The sequence below is a fragment of the Aotus nancymaae genome, unplaced genomic scaffold (genome assembly GCF_030222135.1).
Source record: "Aotus nancymaae isolate 86718 unplaced genomic scaffold, 86718_ANA_hifiasm-v0.15.2.pri h1tg000015l_0, whole genome shotgun sequence".
Taxonomy (NCBI): domain Eukaryota; kingdom Metazoa; phylum Chordata; class Mammalia; order Primates; family Aotidae; genus Aotus; species Aotus nancymaae.
The window spans coordinates 634,806-653,154 of record NW_026988426.1 but is presented as its reverse complement, the minus strand read 5'-3'; the positions used below and the strand labels follow the sequence as shown (position 1 = coordinate 653,154).

The 18,349-nt window shown below is 48.1% G+C and overlaps 1 protein-coding gene across 6 annotated transcripts; it reads right to left on the bottom strand.

The window, feature by feature from the left end:
• Window positions 1-1,546: 1,546 nt before the first annotated feature.
• Window positions 1,547-15,713, bottom strand: ZNF3 (zinc finger protein 3). Of its 6 annotated transcripts, XM_064376406.1 has the most exons (7): window positions 15,568-15,713; window positions 12,820-12,940; window positions 11,082-11,167; window positions 10,255-10,385; window positions 7,783-7,871; window positions 7,378-7,504; window positions 1,547-3,733 (listed from the first exon to the last, which is right to left on the bottom strand). In XM_064376406.1, exons 4-7 carry the CDS (start codon window positions 10,307-10,309, stop codon window positions 2,667-2,669), a joined length of 1,338 nt encoding a protein of 445 aa, XP_064232476.1. In that variant the 5' UTR covers window positions 10,310-10,385; window positions 11,082-11,167; window positions 12,820-12,940; window positions 15,568-15,713; the 3' UTR covers window positions 1,547-2,666. The 6 variants fall into 6 exon arrangements, with proteins under 6 accessions (XP_064232476.1, XP_012330134.1, XP_064232477.1 ...); XM_012474711.3 differs by lacking the exon at window positions 11,082-11,167; XM_064376407.1 differs by lacking the exon at window positions 11,082-11,167 and having other exon boundaries at window positions 12,824-12,940.
• Window positions 15,714-18,349: the final 2,636 nt, after the last annotated feature.

Here is an 18,349-nt window from a genome sequence, read left to right as displayed (position 1 = left end):
GTGACTATAAAGAATGGTTGGCCAGGTACGGTGGTTCACGCCTATAATCCCAGCACTTTGGGAGGCTAAGATGGGTGGATCAGGAGGTCAGGAGTTCAAGACCAGCTTGGCCAAGATGGTGAAACCCCATCTCTACTAAAAACACAAAAATGAGCCAGACGTGGTTGCAGGTGCCTATAATCCCAGCTACTCAGGAGGCTGAGGCAGAGAACTGCTTGAACCTGGGAGGCGGAGGTTGCAGTGAGCCAAGATTGCGCCACTGCACTCCAGCCTGGGCGACGGAGTAAGATTCCGTCTAGAAAAAAAGGGAATGGTTACCTATAAAGAAATTTTATTTATTTGAGACAGAGTTTCACTCTTGGTTGTCCAGGCTGGAGTGCAATGGCTCAATCTCCACAAGTAAAAGGGATGCTCGTGCCTCAGCCTCCCAAGTAGCTGGGATTAGAGGTGTGCACCACCACACACTCAGCTAATTTTTGTATTAATAATAGAGACAGGGTTTCACCATGTTGGCCAGGCTGGTGATCCACCTGCACCAGCCTCCCAAAGTGCTGGGATTACAGGCATGAGCCACCGGTGCACCCAGCCCTTATTTCACTTTTGAGACAGTCTTGCTCCGTCACCCAGGCTGGAGTGCAGTGGTGCAATCACAGTGGCTCACCGCAGCCTTAACTTCCTGGGCTCAAGCAATCCTCACCTCAGCCTCCCAGGTAGCTGGGATCACAAGTATGCAGCACCACACCCCGCTACTTTTAATTTTTTTTTTAAAAGATGGGGTTTCACAACTCGGGGCCAGTGGCACAATGGGTAACGCGTCTGACTACGGATCAGAAGATGGGGTTTCACCATTATGGCCAGGCTGGTCTTGAACTGCTGACCTCAGGTGATCCACCCACCTCGGCCTTCCAAAGTGTTAGGATTACAGGCGTAAGCCACCGCACCTGGCTTTTTTTTTTTTTTTTTTTTTTTAAAGACCAGCTACTTTTTTTTCTATTTTTGTTTATCCAAATTGGTCCTTTAAGTATACTTTTTTTTAAAGTTTCTTGTACAGATAGGGTCTTGCCATATTGCCTAGGCTGGTCTGAAGAGATCCCACTGCCTTGGCCTCCCAAGGTGTTGGGATTATAGGTATGAGCCACTGCATCTGGCCTGTAAAGAAATTTTAGGCTGGCCATAGTGGCTCATGCCTGTAATCCCAGCACTTTGGGAGGCAGAGGCTGGCAGGTTGCTGGAGCTCAGGAGTTCGAGACCAGCTTGGGCAACATAGTGAAACCCCATCTCTACAAAAAATTAGCTGGGGGTGTAGTGGCACACACCTGTAGTCCCAGCTACTATGGAGACTGAGACACAAGAATTGCTTGAATCCAGGAGGCAGAGGCAGCAGTGAGCCGAGATCATGCCACTGCACTCCAGGCTGGGCAACACAGCAAGACTCTGTCTCAAGAAAAAAAAAATTTTAAAGTCAACTTTCAGATTCCATTTATAGTCACCAACATGTCTTAACTGAAATGTTTGATCCAAACACTGCACAAAACCACACTCAATCTCTCCTGAAAAACTATTCTGTTTAATAGTGCACTTCATTTATGCTACAGGATGAGCAGGGTTGGGAAAACAATGGAAGGTCATCCTGTCAGTTGGGAAAACTCAGGGAGGACCATCCTCACCCAGCAAGAACTCTGCCACCAGGCTTAGGCACAGCCTGCCTTCTCTGGGCTTCACTCTTTTTTTTTTTTTTCCTTCCTTTTGGGCTTTGCTCTTTATCTGCATTAATCTTGAGCTGCTGAAGAATCAGAGATGGAGGCAGGAGCAGTCCGGCTACTGGGGCCAGATGGCAGAGGTGAGAGGGCAGGGCAGCCAGGCTGAGTAAGGTCCTTGAAAGCATCCTTAACCAAGCATTTAGAGAAAATCACTTTCATCATAGGAGTGGAAAGAAGAAAGAAGAGGACAGGAATCAGAGGCCAATGCTAAGTGCTTCTGACCCTTTCCCTCATAGCCGGTTACGAGCTGCTTGGATAGATTTGCCCAGTCAGCCCTATCACCAGGTTTCTCTTAAAAACATGGTCTGGCTGCTCTAAGAGCCCTAAAAGACACCATCATCACAGAAGATGTTTCTGGAATCTTCCATCCTCAATAAAAATCCCTCAATGACAGATTTCCATAATTAATGAAATCATGAAACAAAACAGCATGTTCCTTATCAAAACTTAAAGCTGGACTAAGAATAGTAGCTTTGAAATACAGCCTCCCTTTCTCCTCCCTAGCAAATAACAGGACCCAGAGCATCCTTTCCACTCCTGGCTGTGCAGACTACGTGGACTCCAACTAAAGGAATCCATGGAATTCTGTCCCAACTGTGCTTCCATCCCCACCTTGGAAAGGTTCCTCTGCTGTGAGGAAAAAAGGGTTTAGTGCAAACTCCTTTCCTAAATGGGGTGACTGGTCCCAGAGCTGCTTTCTATTCCCAGCACACCATCTGCCTGCCTTGTCACTTTCCAAGGCTGGTGCAGTTTCTGGGGAAATTCACCAATTTGCCCAGTCTGCCCCATTCTCTAAAGTGAAAGGTCTGAGTTGGAAGGGACACATCCTAAGCTGTTGAGATTTATAGAATAAGGCAAGAGCTCTTGAGACTCAGGGGAAGTGAGGAAAATGGGTGCGTGGCTCTTTCATGTGGACTCTCTGATATTTAATTCGGTCGTAACTCTGAGGGAGCTTTTGCTCATGCCCATCCCATTCAAAGGCTTTTCTCCAGTGTGAATTCTCTGATGGCGAACAAGAGCTGAGCTGTACCTGAAGGCTTTCCCACACTCGCTACATTCATAGGGGTTCTCCCCGGTGTGGATTCTTTGATGCTGAATAAGGCCTGAACTGTAGGTAAACTTTCCTCCGCATTCCATACATTCATAGGGCTTCTCTCCAGTGTGGATTCTCTGGTGCTGATAGAGGTGTGAGCTCTGGCTGAAGGCCTTCCCACACTCATTACATTCATAGGGTTTTTCTCCAGTGTGGATTCTCTGATGGTGAATAAGGGTGGAGCTCCTGCTGAAGGCCTTCCCACATTCATTACAGGCATAGGGTTTCTCACCAGTGTGGATTCTCTGATGGTGGGTGAGGGTGGAGCTCCAGCTGAAGGTCTTCCCACACTCATTACATTCATAGGGTTTCTCCCCTGTATGGATCCTCCGATGCAGAATGAGGGCAGAGCTACAACTGAAGGTTTTCCCACAATCACTACATTCGTAAGGTTTCTCCCCAGTGTGGATTCTCTGATGCTGAATAAGGTGTGAGCTCTGGCTGAAGGCCTTTCCACACTCATTACATTCATAGGGCTTTTCCCCGGTATGGATTCTCTGATGCTGAATAAGGTCTGAAGTTCGATTAAAGCTCTTGCTACATTCATCACACTTATGGGGTCTGTCTCCCACAGGAAGTCTCTGATGTGAGATAAGGTTGGAATTCACAGTGAAGCTGTTCCCAAAATCATTGTATTTCTCGCTTCTCTCTCCCATGGGGGTTAGCTTCTCAACTGTCACTTGGCCAAAATCTTGCATTTTCCTGTTCAATCTTTCTCCAGGGGAGTTCCCCAGCGGCCTCTTTAGACTGACCTCTCGTTCATAGGCTTCTTTAAACTTAAGACCCTGAGAAATATCCTTTTGAAATCTTCCCAGCAGGACTCCATGTGATCTTGTGTCTTCAGAAACTGCTTGATCATTTTCAGTTCTGGTCTCACCATCTGACATAATAAAAAATGCAAATGTCACTTGTTCCTTGGGGAAGAAAGAGTGAAAATCACAGGACAGGATCATCATAATGAATATTTATAGTGCCAAAAGCACATACCTGCAGAGAGGGCTTATATGTGTGCACCTAAAGCAAAATGAGACATCCAGGCTAAGGAGACAGGGAAGGGGCAGGGCAGAGAGCAAAACCAAGGAGAATCAAGGAGAGCTGGGAGTAGAGAGGTAGCTGAGTATGTGAAGGGGAGGACGGATCAGGCAGAGAGGTAGGAAACCAACATTAGAAGAGGAAGGTCGTGTTGCTTAATGAAGTGACAAAGCCTTTAGAGAGGTCAAGGACAGTGGATATAACTGGGGACACAGTGACTGCAAGAAGGGAGAACAAATACAGGACAGACGGTGAGGAAGGGGGGAAGGGTGAGGAGAGACAGCAGCAGGTGGGAAGGAGTAAGGGGGAGGATGCTAGTCACTGACATGGCCCCATAAGAGCAATCATGGCTGTCATTACACCACAAATGCCAAGCCCATGGAAATGGCAAGACGGCTCAGTCCACCTCTGGGCCCTATGCATAAAAAGGCTATGCTCACACATGAGGCTTTGCAAAGAGTCTCAGTGTCTGACTTCTCTGTTTTTGCTCCTCTGGAGTTTCTAAAGGCAACTCGGCACAGAGGATACATGTAAAGGGTCCAGAGAGTTTGCCTTTTTTTTTTTGAAACAGCATCTTGATCTGTTGCCCAGCCTGGAGTACAGTGGCATGATCTCAGCTCACCCCAACCTCTGCCTCCCAGGTTCAAGTGATTCTCCTGCCTCAGCCTCCTGAGTAGCTGGAATTACAGGTGCATACCACCATGCCCAGCTAATTTTTGTATTTTTAGTAGAGACAGGGTTTCATCACGTTGGTCAGGCTGGACTCAAACTCCTGACCTCGTGATCCACCCGCCTTGGCCTCCCAAAAGTGCTGGGATTACAGGTGTGAGCCACTACGCCCTGCCGCCTTTTTAGTTTAATTGATATTGTAAAGAGTAAAGACAGGGCAATGTGTGTTAGGGACAGAAACAGCTGTTTCTCCCTCACCTGACAGGTACCTCTTAGGACCTCTCTGCTCTCAGTTCCCTTCAAACCCAGGCCCCTTGGCTCTTCCTCTCACTCTAGCAGAGATGGTGGCAGGATTCAGAAATGGGAATCCTGCTCATGGGGAGAGACGTGGGACAAGGAGGTTTATCTGCTCACCTCAAGAGTCCCAAAGCTCAATTCCAGACCCCAGATCTGCAGAAGACAGAAGGGAAATGTACAGGGAGGTCTCAAATGACAGGAAGGCCTCCTGGCTCTGCTTGGGAAAATGCCCACTAAGACTGGGGTGAGAGACAAGAAATTCCACATCCTAAAAGTTAAGAAGTTAATTTCTAATTAGCTGGGCATGGTGGCGCGTGCCTGTAATCCCAGCTACTCAGGAGGCTGAGGTAGGAGAATTGCCTGAACCCAGGAGGCGGAGGTTGCGGTGAGCCGAGATCGCGCCATTGCACTCCAGCCTGGGTAACAAGAGCGAAACTCCGTCTCAAAAAAAAAAAAAAGAAGTTAATTTCTCTCTCTCTCTTTTTTTTTTTTTTTTGAGACAGAGTCTTGCTCTGTCGCCAAGCTTCAGGCTGGAATGTAGTGGTGTGATCTCGGCTCACTGCAACCTCCGCCTCCCGAGTAGCTGGGACTACAGGCACACACCACCACGCCCAGCTAATATTTGTATTTTTAGTAGACATGGGGTTTCACCATGTTGGCCAGGATGGTCTCAATCTCTTGACCCCATGATCCGCCCGCCTCGGCCTCCCAAAGTGCTGGGATTACAGGCGTGAGCCACCGTGCACAGCCAAGAAGCTAATTTCTTCACTTTTTTTTTTTTTTTCTTCATTTTTGAGACAGGGTCTCACTGTCACCCAGGCTGGAGTGTAGTGGCGTGTTCTTGGCTCACTGCAACCTCCACCTCCCAGGTTCAAGCAATTCTCCTGCTGCTCTTAAGTAGTTGTGATTACAGGCATGCACCACCATGCCCAACTCATTTTTTTGTATTTTTAGTAGAGACTGGGTTTCAACATGTTAGCCAGGATGGTCTCCAACTCCTGACCTCAGGTGACCTGCCCACCTTGGCCTCCCAAAGTGCTGGGATTACAGGCATGAGCCACCGTGCCCAGCCTAATTTCTTAACCTTTCTAAGTTTCTACAGAGCAGCAGGGGCACTAGGTCCCTAGAGGTGACCAGCAGAGAAGGGGAGGACAGAGACATGGGCACAGAGCAGCACCTCACATGTTCAGGGATCACAACACACTCATCCTTTGGAAAAGTCTGTGGATTATATATTAAGTCCTAGGAATAACATGGAAAAAGTACCAGATTTGGAGTTAAAGACTGGGCCCCAAGTTTTGCCACTCATCAGCCCAATGACCATGCATGTACAAGGCATTAAGACCTTTACCCTCACCTCCACTTTATTTATTTACTTACTTAATTTTTCAAATAGGGTATCTCTGTGTCACCCAGGCTGGAGTACAGTGGTGCAATCTCAGCTCACTGCAACCTCTGCTTCCTGGGCTCAAGCAATTCTCCCACCTCAGCCTCCCAAGTAGCTGGGACTACAGGCATGTGCTAACATGTCTAGCTAATTTTTTGGATATTTGGTAGAGACAGGGTCTCAGCATTTGCCCAGGTTGGTCTTGAACTCCTGACCTCACGTGATCTTCCTGCCTTGGCCTCCTAGAGTATTGGGATTACAGGTGTGAGCCACCTCACCTGGCCTACTTTTACTTTCCTTACCTGTAAAATGAGGAATAATACTAGCTGCCTCATTACTGTGTTACTGTGAAGATTAAAGAAAGTATATGAGAACTCTTTATAAGTTGCAAACTGCTGTATAAATGAATTAAGATTGTTCTTAGAATTTTCTGAGACTAAGTCAGTCCTTAGCTAGACCACGCATGGTGGCTCATGCTTATAATCTCAGCACTTTGGGAGGCCAAGGCAAGTGGATCATTTGAGTTAGGAGTTCGAGACCAGCCTGGCCAACATGGTGAAACCCTGTCTCTACTAAAAAAAAAAAAAATACAAATATTAGCCAGGTGTGATGGTGCAGGCCTATAGTGCTAGCTACTTGGGAGGCAGAGGTGAGAGAATCACTTGAACCTGGGAGGTGGATGTTGCAATGAGCCAAGATCATGCCATTGCATCTCAAAAAAAAAAAAAAAAAATCAGGCCGGGCGCGGTGGCTCATGCCTGTAATCCCAGCACTTTGGGAGGCTGAGGCGGGTGGATCACAAGGTCAAGAGATCGAGACCATCCTGGTCAACATGGTGAAACCCCATCTCTACTAAAAATACAAAAAATTAGCTGGGCATGGTAGCGCATGCCTGTAGTCCCAGCTACTCAGGAGGCTGAGGCAGGAGAATTGCCTGAACCCAGGAGGCGGAGGTTGCGGTGAGCCGAGATCGCGCCATTGCACTCCAGCCTGGGTAACAAAAGCGAAACTCCGTCTTAAAAAAAAAAAAAAAAAAAAATCTGAAACAGTCAGCTGTTTTCAGTGACTAGATTGTTACTAGCAAACAAAGAAGCAAAGAAATACCAGTGAATTTTGTTGAGGAGGCACAACTAACTTACCCAAGGAGAACACATTCCCGTAATTCTCCAGCATCACATCTCTATAGAGGTCCCTCTGAGCAGGTTCCAAACGTTTCCACTCCTTCCGGATGAAGTACACAGCTACATCCTCAAATGTTACCAGCTCCTGAAACAACACGTGCTAGCATGCAGTTTCAGGGTGAGGAATGTAAATAGCAGCACCAAAAAAATATCACTGAGGATAGGGCTGAAGAATGCGCATTTGGGAAGGGAGAAAAGGAGGGCAGGGTAGAGGAAGAGACAAGACTCCATGATGGAAGGCGAGAGTCCATGATTCAGCAGGACAGAACCATGGGCCTGATGGAGATCAGAGTTTAAGGCTCTGAATGAGATGTCACTGCACAGAAAATGGAAAGGAAAAGGATGAAGGGAACCACAGCTCACCTGGGACTTGGCCTTTAGGAGTGCAGCTGCCAACATCTCATCCCCCAGGCTGTCCTTGTCAGAAAAGGCAGGAACTTTTGAAGGAAGAGCTGAAGGGCAATAAAAGGGCCGAGGAGTGAGTTCATCTGCTGTGTCACCTCCCAACCTGCTGACTTCCCAACCCACAGAAAGCTCCAGGGGTCCTGGGACAACATGGGACCCACTCTCTCACATTTCTAAGTTTGTCTCTGCAGCTAGCAATGGTGTGTCCAACAGAGGCACAATAAGAGTGGGTCCATCCTGCCTGAGCAGATGGCCACAGGCCTGGTCATTCTTGGTCTCCAGTCTGCCCCAGGTTCCCTCTTCTCTCTCCAGTCACTCTTTTCTCAAGGAAACCGCCCAGTCCTATCTTAGTTATTACTGCATTCTTGTCCGTTCACCCAAGCTTGGCCAGAAACACATGATCCTGCTCTTGTATGAAGTTCTATTTTTTTTTTAAGATGAGTTTTGCTATGTTGCCCAGGCTGGTCTTGAACTCCTGAGCTCAAGTGATCCTCCCGCCTCAGCCTCCCAAGTAGCTGGGATTACAGCATGCGCCACTGTACCCAGCATAAAGTTCTCAGACCAGAGAAAAACCAGCAGCTCCACCCCAGCCCTGACTGAAAACACAATGCCCACAGCTCCTTTCTCTCCACCCCAGATCAAATCTGTACACTACAAATGTTTCCTGTTTCTGTGTTGGATCTCTTATCTTTTTTTTTCTTGAGACAGAGTCTCCCTCTGTTGCCCAGGCTGGAGTGCAGTGGCGCTATCTCAGCTCACTGCATTCTCTACCTCCTGGGTTCAAGCAATTCTCCTGCCTCAGCCTCCTAAGTAGCTGTGATTACAGACATCTGCCACCATGCCCAGCTAATTTTTGTATTTTTAGTAGAGATGGGGTTCCACCATGTTGGCTAGGCTGGTCTTGAACTCCTGACCTCAAGGGATCCACCTACCCTGGCCTCACAAAGTGCTGGAATTACATACCCTTTTTCTGCAATTCTCAAGTTTACATATTCATCTCTTAGAGATTCTAGAGTCCAGGCATGGTGGTTCATGCCTATAATCCTAGCACTTTGGGAGGCCGAGATGGGCAGACTGCCTGAGCTCAGGAGTTCGAGACCAGCCTGGGCAATATAGCAAAACCCCATCTCTACTAAAAATACAAAAATGGTGGTGTACACCTGTAGTCCCAGCCACTCAGGAGGCTGAGGAAGGAGAATCGCCTGAATCCAGGAGGTGGAGGTTGCAGTGAGTCAAGATCATGCCACTGCACTCCAGCCTGGGCAACAGGACGAGACTCTGTCTCAAAAAAAAAGAGAGAGAGACTCTAAACCCCAGAGATACTAGACCTGCTGAGTCACCAAACAAAAGGACCTTAAATGCTTTCTTCTAATAAGCATGGGAACAACACCCATTAAGACTGAAACTGGCTCCTAAATCAGTGACATCTTATGAAAGCAAAATATGTTTTATTGGCTTCCTATTTACTCTTTTGCCTATGACCCACAAAATCAGTCCCAAGGGCTTCCTCTAAAAGCATGCTCCTAAAAAGCACAAACTATGCCTATTAAGTCAGCTACCCAGAATGCCTGAAAAATAGAATGACTGACACGGTTTCCTTAATCTCACGTGAGGTGCTCACAACCCTTCAAAACTGCCTCAGTAGCCGGGTGCGGTGACTCATGCCTGTAATCCCAGAACTCTGGGAGGCCAAGGTGGGCACTGAGGTCAGGGTTCAAGACCAGCCTGGCCAACATGGTGAAACTCCCATCTCTACAAAAATACAAAAATTAGCTGGGTGTGGTGGCGTGCACCGTAGTCCCAGCTACATAGGAGGCTGAGGAGGGAGAATTGCTTGAACCCAGGAGGCGGAGGTTGCAGTGAGCAGAGATCATACCACTGCACTCCAGCCTAGGCAACAGGGCAAGACTGCATCTCCAAAAAAAGAAAAGGCTGGTCACGGTGGCTCACGCCTATAATCCCAGCACTTCAGGAGGCTGAGGTGGGCGAATCATGAGAGTTTGAGACCAGCCTGGCCAATGTGGTGAAACTCCATCTCTACTAAAAGTACAAAAATTAGCCGGGCATGGTGGCACATTCCTGTAGTCTCAGCTACTCAGGAGGCTGAGACAGAATTGCTCGAACCCAGGAGGCAGAGGTTGCAGTGAGCCAAGATCACACCACTGCACTCCAGCCTGGGCAATAGAGCAAGACTCCATCTCAAAAAAAAAAAAAAAAAAATCTGCCTCAGTTATCAAACCTATCAAGCTGTCATTGATTACTGTTTGGCCAGCTTCCTCATTAGGCTGTGAGTTACTGAATGGCAAATAGTGTGTCTTATTCCCATCTGGATTCTAGTAGATTCTAGTAGCCTAATATCTGGTGAATGAGCAATTTTTCAATGGATGATTGTTGAATGGCTAACAGAATGAATGAATCCCTATTCCTCACCACTCTCAAGCAGGGCCTGAGGTTCCTGAGATACGAGATCGGCCTGAGTTTCCATGGGAAGGGCAAGGTGCTCTCTGGTCTCCTAGGTGCAGACTCAGCGGAAAGCAGTTTTGAAGGAGAATGAGGAAGCACTGCAGAAGCAAAAGTTCAAGGTTCAAAGATAATTCAAAAAAAACCTCCTGAATACAGAAAGATGGGAGCTAGCATTTCAGTGAGTACCTAGGAACAGTGACAAGAAATGCAGCCACTGGGACTAGTCTTCTATTTTATTTATTTTTTAAAATCTTTTTTTGAGACGGAGTTTCACTCTTGTCACCCAGGCTGGAGTGCAATGGCACGATCTTGGCTCACTGCAACCTCTGCCTTCCAGGTTCAAGTGATTCTCCTGCCTCAGACTCCCAAGTAGTTGGGATTACAGGCACATACCACCATGCCTGGCTAATTTTTGTATTTTTAGTAGAGACGGGATTTCACCATGTTGGCCAGGCTGGTCTTGAACTCCTGACCTCAAGTGATCAGCTGACCCCAGCCTCCTCAAATCCTGGGATTACAGGCGTGAATCACCACACCCAGCCTCGTACTAGTCTTTCAGATCTTAGTAAATATACTCCCTGGAATGAGACTACCACCAGGACCAAGTTCCTCAACAATACCCCACCCAGCCTTGGCTGCCCCCCACAATGTACTATTTATAACAAAAAGCAGGAGTGGGTGTATACATGCACTGGCATAAAAAGCACAAACTATGCCTATGAAGTCAGCTGCATAGAATGCCTGAAAAATGGAATAACCAACAGTTTCCTTAATCTTGCATGAGGTGCTCGTGCCTGTAATCCGAGCACTTTGGGAGGCCAAGGCGGGTGGATGGCTTCAGGTCAGGAGTTCGAGACCAGCCTAGGCAACATGGCGAAACCTACAAAAAACACAAAAATTAGCCAGGTGTGGTGGTACACATCTATGGTCTAAGACACTCAGGAGGCTGAGGTGGGAGGATCACCTGAGTTCAGGAGGTCAAGGCTGCATTGAGCCATGATCTTACCACTGCACTCCACCTGGGTCTAGACCCAGTTGCTATATTTCCTCTCACTCAGAAGGCAGTAGCCTTCTTATCTCCCTTTTCTCATAAAATAGTTCCTTGGATCAGAATAAGTCCCTGAAGCAGGGACAGATATATATATATATTTTTTTTTGAGACGGAGTCTTGCTCTGTTGCCCAGGCTGGAGTGCAGTGGCATGATCTCAGCTCACTGCAACCTCCGCCTCCCAGGTTCAAGTGATGCTCCTGCCTCAGCCTTGAATTACAGGCGCATGCCACCATGCCCAGCTAATTTTTGTATTTTTAGTAGAGACAGGGTTTCACCATGTTGGTCAGGCTGGTCTCGAACTCCTGACCTCGTGATCTGCCTGCCTTGGCCTCCCAAAGTGGTGGGATTACACTAAGACCGGCCCAGATACATTTTTTTAAACATAAGAGTCTCTTTTTTATTTCTACTAATGTCTCCACTCCCCAGTTACTACCATAATCAAAAGAGGCCTGTTCTCTGTGGCTTACTGGATAAAATGTAATATTAGTACTTAGATAAGGCTTGGATCTCAAGTACAAGTTTCTACTTCACACCTGAATGCTGGAGCAAGAGTGTCCTTCGGCTGGGCAAGAGTGTATGAAAAAAAACCTGGGGCCAGACACGGTGGCTCACCCCTGTAATCCCAGCACTTTGGGAGACCAGCCATCTCAAAAACAAAAAAAAAAACCTGTATTTTATCTACCTTTCTTTATCTATTTCCTCATTTGCTCAAATATCCAATGTTTGTTGAGTGCTAACTCTATTGCAAAGCACAACTGCAAGGAGTGAAAAAAAAAATCAGGAATGCAAAAAGTATTTGCTTCGTAATTACAGACTGTTACACTCACATAAGGCATCAAAGGAAGAGGGTTAGATAGGAGAATGTTTGAGAGAATAAAAGAAAAAAAACAAAGGAAGAGGGGCTGTGTTTGAGAGTCAACTGCAAGTTTGGAGAACTCTGGTCTTCAGGTAGCAGGGGATAGAGAATGCCCAGTATCAGTGCCCTTACACAGTGGAAAGCACGACTCAGGTACAAGCCAGGCCACTGGCAACCAAGGTGACACACCTTCTTGTCACTATCACCCTCCCGGCAGGGTCCTTTCAATGCTGTCTCAGAGCCAACCACCATACCCTCTTATCAACCACCTTTACAATCTCTGGGGCTATTTATGAGCTGACACCCTCAACAAGTCAGCTTTCAGTACAAACTCCTAGAACGGCAGGTCAAAAGTCTGACTCCAGAGAAAAAGGCAATGCTCCCTCTCACAGCTGGGTTAAGCAAAGCTGGAAAACTCAAAGACATATTGTTGAGAACAAGTACCCAGTGTCCAGATCAGTAAACAGTGTTCCTCATAGAAAGAAAACTCTCCATTGTGCCCGAATGGCTTCAGGTCCAGGCCGGGCCCTTCCCCTGCTCTGTTGTCAGCCTCTCTCCCTGGAGGTGCCCCTAGGGACTGAGACAGATGGCCTGGCAGTGAGAACAAGCCACAGAAAGCATTACCTGCCTGATTCTTTCCTTCCTTCTTTGAAGTCAGTCCCTAGAAGGCCAAAGGAGCAATTACTGGCAATTTAGCAGCTTCTGTTCAAGTTCCTGGGAATTCTGACTTTTGTCGATGCCAATGCTGTATGATTAAGGGGGAAAATAGGAATTTAAAATATTCACGCAAACATCTTTTTCTTTCTCATGTGAGACAGCGTCTCATTATGCTGCTCAGGCTGGAGCACAGTGAGTTTGAGCTCACTCCAGCCTCAAACACCTGAGCTCAAGCGATCCTCCCAGCTCAGCCTCCCAAGTAGCTAGGAATAAAGATGTGCACCACCACATCTGCCTGAGTTTTTAAAACTTTTTTTGTAGAAATAGGGCCTTGCTGTGTTGCCTAGGCTGTTCTCAATCTCCTGGCCTCAAGTGATCCTCCTGCCTCAGCCTCCCAAAGTGCTGGTAATACAGGCGTGAGTCACCGAGTCCAGCCTAAATTTCATTTCTAATCAAGATATTTAGAGAAAAGGAAAAAAAAGAATGCTTATTATATGCTATTAAACACCAATTAAGACAACCACAACTGGTATTTGCACTGCACCCATGGAGAGAGATGAAAGGGAATGGTAGGTTCTCAGATCCGCCTCCACCCAGGGTGAGAAAGTTCTAACGTTCTGGCCAGGCACAGTGGCTCATGCCTGTAATCCCAGCACTTTGGGAGGCCGAGACAGGCAGATCACCTGAGGTCAGGAATTCGAGACCAGCCTGACGAACATGGAGAAACCCCATCTCTACTAAAAATACAAAATTAGGCTGGGAGCCTAAAAGGTGGCTCATGCCTGTAATCCCAGCATTTTGGGAGGCCAAGGCAGGCAGATCACAAGGTCAGGAGATCAAGACCATCCTGGCCAACATGGTGAAACCCCATCTCTACTTAAAATATAAAACTTAGCTGGGCATGGTGGTGCATGCCTGTAGTCCCAGCTACTCAGGAGGCTGAGGCAGGAGAATTGCCTGAACCCAGGAGGCAGAGGCTGCAGTGAGCCGAGATTGTGCCACTGCACTCTGGCCTGGGCGAAAGAGCGAGACTCTATATAAAAAAAAAAAAAAAAAAATTGGCATGGTGGTGCATGCTCGTGATCCCAGCTACTCAGGAGGCTGAGGTAGGAGAATCGCTTGAACCCAGGAGGCAGAGGTTGAGAGGTTGTGGTGAAATGAGATCACACTACTGCACTCCAACCTGGGCAACAAGAGTGAAACTCCGTCTCAAAAAAAAAAAAAAAAGAAAAAGAAAAGAAAGTTCTAACGTTCTGTCAGCTAACTTGCTAGACACTGCACTCCCAACTACTTCAGCAGGGAGTATGCTCCAAGTTGCACAGCTAAGACATTAGAAGTCTTCAGGTGATTCACTGAAAATCTATTTCCTTGGAACTTCACCTCACAGAGATCTGTGTCACGGAAATTCAATGACTGGCCACGTGCAGTGGCTCACGCCTGTAACCCCAGCACTTTAGGAGGCTGAGGTGGGAGGATTACTTGAGCCCAGGAGTTCGAGGCCAGAGTGAGCCATGATGACACCACTGCACTCCAGCTGGGCCAACAGAGTGAGACTTTAATACACAAAAATTTTAAAAGGAGAGGGGAAAAAAGGCCAATCACGGTGGCTAACACCTGTAGCCTGTAATCCCAGCACTTTGGGAGGCCAAGGCAGGTGGATCACCTGAGGTCACGAGTTCAAGACCAGCCTGGCCAACATGGCGAAACCCCATCTCTACTAAAAATACGAAAAAATTAGCCCGGGCGTGGTGGCTGGTGCCTGTGGTCCCAGCCACTCCAGAGGCTGAAGGAAACAACGCTTAAACCGGGGAGGCGGAGGTTGCAGTGAGCCGAGATAGTGCCACTGCACTCCAGAGCTAGACTGTCTAAAAAATAAAAATTAACTTTTTTAAAAAAAAGAGCTTCAATAACAGAATCTTCTCCTTATACCCGACTGTCCATTAAACACGTATAATCAAATGATGCCCACTCTCCACAGATGTCTTTTCTGGAGAAAATAATACGCTTAGTTCCTCTAATTAGTCCATCGGTTTCAGGCTCATCGCCCTGCTATCCTCTCCTGGAGTTTACACAAGCCCTTCAGAGTGTAAACACCGATGTGGATTCAATCCCACTTCTGAAGTGAATCAAACCAGGAATCTAATACAACTGAAAACGGAGCCTGAGCCAGCCAGGTGTATCACTGGATGCACTAGGCTCCAGCGGGATTACCCCAGGAATCGGAGTCTGCACCCTCTCCCAGCCCTCGTTCTAACTCCGTACGCTTCGCAGAACTACTACAATGATCCTTGGACTCAGCTCCGTAAAAATAAACTTCCTTTCTTGCGACGGGCACGAATAACCGTGTTAACGTCAGATAAAAACGTCTGGGAGAAGTACCAAGTTAGGGTCGCTGTCATCAGCTGCTATCAAGAGAAAGGCGCCCCTACTGCTCTGCTGAAACTTTTAAACGCTCCAGTTGGGGCGCCGTTTAAGTCACAAAATCAGAACCGGAGCCCCATTCCTACCCCCCACGCAGGGTCCCGCTAGGCTTGTGGGGGGATCCCTGGGGAAGTGAAGTAGAGGACAGGCTGCAGGGGACGGAGGGGCACCTCCCCAAACCCTGCTCCAGGCCGGCCTGGGGACCTCGCGGGCCGCAGCGGCACAGACACCACCCCCTTCCCCGGCGACCACAGCCTCCGTCTCACCGCGAGCCCCAGGTACGCCCGGACTCACCCTGGAGAGCAGGGACGAGAAATGTTGGGGGCCGGACACGGACCAGGCCCTGTTGGACCCTGTCATAGACCCACACACCGGGGACAGAACAAAGAACGGAAGTTCCCCCCTCGTTTCGCTTCCGGGTTGGTTGTTCTTACCACTCGCCAGCGCCCCTAACGCCCACTTGTTCTGTCTAGGAAAATGAGAGGTCCTCGCCTCTCTGTGGTTTGCTGACTCAGGGCGGCTGGCAGGCGGCGAGGGCAAGGAGTCCGATGCCACCGCGGCACTCAGGGATCTTTAGCCGCTGGGTTGGCCGGCTGCACCCCCTGCTGGCCGCGCAGGCACGAAAACGGCCGACCACGGTCCTGGGCCTCATGCTCCGGCACCGATCGGGGCGGGCGGCGGGGGCGAGCGGAAACGTCGAGCCCGCGCTCCTCAGGCTGTCTCGCAAAGAGCAGCCGCAAACGCACAACTTTTGACGGATTCATCAGTATTAAAAAAATTGACCCTTATTCAAAACTTGCTTCCGGACAAACCGATTTTTTGTTGGTTTCTTGTAAAAATGGCCCCTTTAAATTACCCACATCTGAAGTAAACATTCCAGCCCATCAGAGTTGACTTGAGGACAAAACCCATGTACAGGTGATGAGAGCAGAGAAGAGGAAGCTACCGGCGGGGCGCGGTGGCTCACGCCTGTAATCCCAGCACTTTGGAAGGCCAACGTGGGCGGATCACTTGAGGTCAGGAGTTCGAGACCAGCCTGGCCAACATGGCGAAACCCCATCTCTACTAAAAATACAAAACAATTCGCCGGGCGTGGTGGCGGGCCCCTGTAATCCCAGCTACTCTGCAGGCTGACACAGGAGAATTGCTTGAACCTGGGAGGGTGGAGGTTGCAGTGAGCCGAGATCGCGGCCACTGCACTCCAGCCTGGGCAACAGTGTTGAGACTCTGTCTCAAAAAAAAAAAAAAAAAGGAAGCGAGGCGGGATAGTCAAGGAAGTGACCCTGTCCTGGGGACTCGGCAACCATGGTGACCGCACAGTCAACACAGTAAGCCCTAGTATTCCTATTGTAATTGAACTCATTCAAGAAGAGCGCTCTCCAGTTGGTACTTTCCCTGTAGGGAGCATGCGCATTTTGATTTTACCTGTCCTCAAAGTGACCCTTTGCTCATTACCATAGTAAAAAAACACGCCTGTGGGTGGAGATTTAAGATGCTAATAAAACATGCAATGTATGAGCAAGCCTGTACAGTCACTGCACATGTGCACCTATCTCTTATGTAAGACCCACCTCCCATAAAGCGGGTCTCTCTAGAGCCAGCCAGCCTTTGCTGTTTCATCCTTAGGAGCAGCCCTCCCTGAACTCTCTCCCGGTGTATTGTCTACTCTGCACTTAACTTTCAAAATATTATTTTCCTTTTTCAATAAATTACTGTATGCCACATTTCCTTTGTCGTGTTTCTTTTGTTCTTTTCTTTTTTCCTTTTTTTTTTTTTTTTGCCTTTGTTGCTGTTGTTGAGACAGAGTCTTGCTTTTGTTCCCCAGGCTGGAGTGCAGTGGGGCAATCTTGGCTCACTGCAACCTCCGCCTCTCAGGTTCAAGTGATTCTCCTGCCTCAGCCTCCCGAGTAGCTGGAACCCCAGATGCATGCCACCACACCCAGCTACTTTTTTTGTAGAGACGGGGTTTCAACATGTTGCCCAGACTGATCTCGAACTCCTGAGCTCAAGAGATCCGCCCATCTTTAGCCCCCTAAAGTGTTGGGATTACAGGCGAGCCACTGCACCTGGCCTTAAATTTTTTTAAACTAAGAGATAAGAACTGAGGTATCACAACAGCCATCAATAGAAGGAAAGCTTTCCTTCTGTTCATGCTTTCCTCTGCCTTCTTCAACATGTGAAGTCTTTTCTTTTTCAGAGACAGGGTATCACTCTGTCACCCAGGCTGGAGTACAGTGGTGCGATCATACCTCACTGCAGCCTCAACCTCCTGGGCTCTAACGATCCTCCCTCCTCAGCCTCCAGAGTAGCTGGGACCACAGGCACGCACCATCACGCCTGGCTTCCTTTCTGTTTTGTAGACTGGATGCTACCAGTTTATGAATCCCAAATAAAGCCAACTCAATCTTTAAAATTCAAGTTGTTGGCCGGGTGCAGTGGCTCACATCTGTAATCCCAACACTTTGAGAGGCCAAGGTGGGTGAATCACCTGAGGCCAGGAGTTTGAGACCAGCCTGGCCAACATGGTGAAACCCTGTCTCTACTAAAAATACAAAAACTAAAATTAGCCGAGTGTGGTGGCGGGCCCCTGTAATCCCAGCTACTTGGGAGACTGAGGTGGGAGAATGGCTTGAACACGGGAAGTGGAGGTTGCAGTGAGCCAAGATCGCACCACTGCACTCCAGCCTGGGCGTGACAGAGTGATACTCCATCTCAAAGAAAAAAATATATATACATACACACACACACACACACATATATATATCCCGAAGTACATTTATGGTCTGTTTCCTACAACTAGAGTGCAAGCTCTATGAGGTCAGCACTTTGTTCAGTGCTATAGCCCCAGCACCTGGACTTATACCTGCTGCGTGGTAGGCACTCCTAAATATTTGTGAAATTAATGACTGATGAGTGGATAGATAACCACTTACCCACGCCAAAAAGGGACAATTTTTTTGTGTGGGGTGGGGGGATTTTTTTGGTTTGTTTTGAAAGAAACAAACATGGCGAAACTGTCTCTACAAAAAAATACAAAGTTTAGCCTGGCATGGTGGCATGCATTTGTAGTCTCAGC

What these genes read in the sequence shown, in the direction of transcription:
- ZNF3 (XM_064376406.1), bottom strand. Translation starts at nt 10,309, where the DNA reads ATGGAAACTCAGGCCGATCTCGTATCTCAGGAACCTCAGGCCCTGCTT. An exon ending in TCAGGCCCTGCTTGAGAGTG is followed by an intron (nt 7,872 to 10,254) that starts GTGAGGAATAGG and finishes ATTGCCCTTCAG; the next exon opens with CTCTTCCTTCAAAAGTTCCT. An exon ending in TCCTAAAGGCCAAGTCCCAG is followed by an intron (nt 7,505 to 7,782) that starts GTGAGCTGTGGT and finishes GTGTTGTTTCAG; the next exon opens with GAGCTGGTAACATTTGAGGA.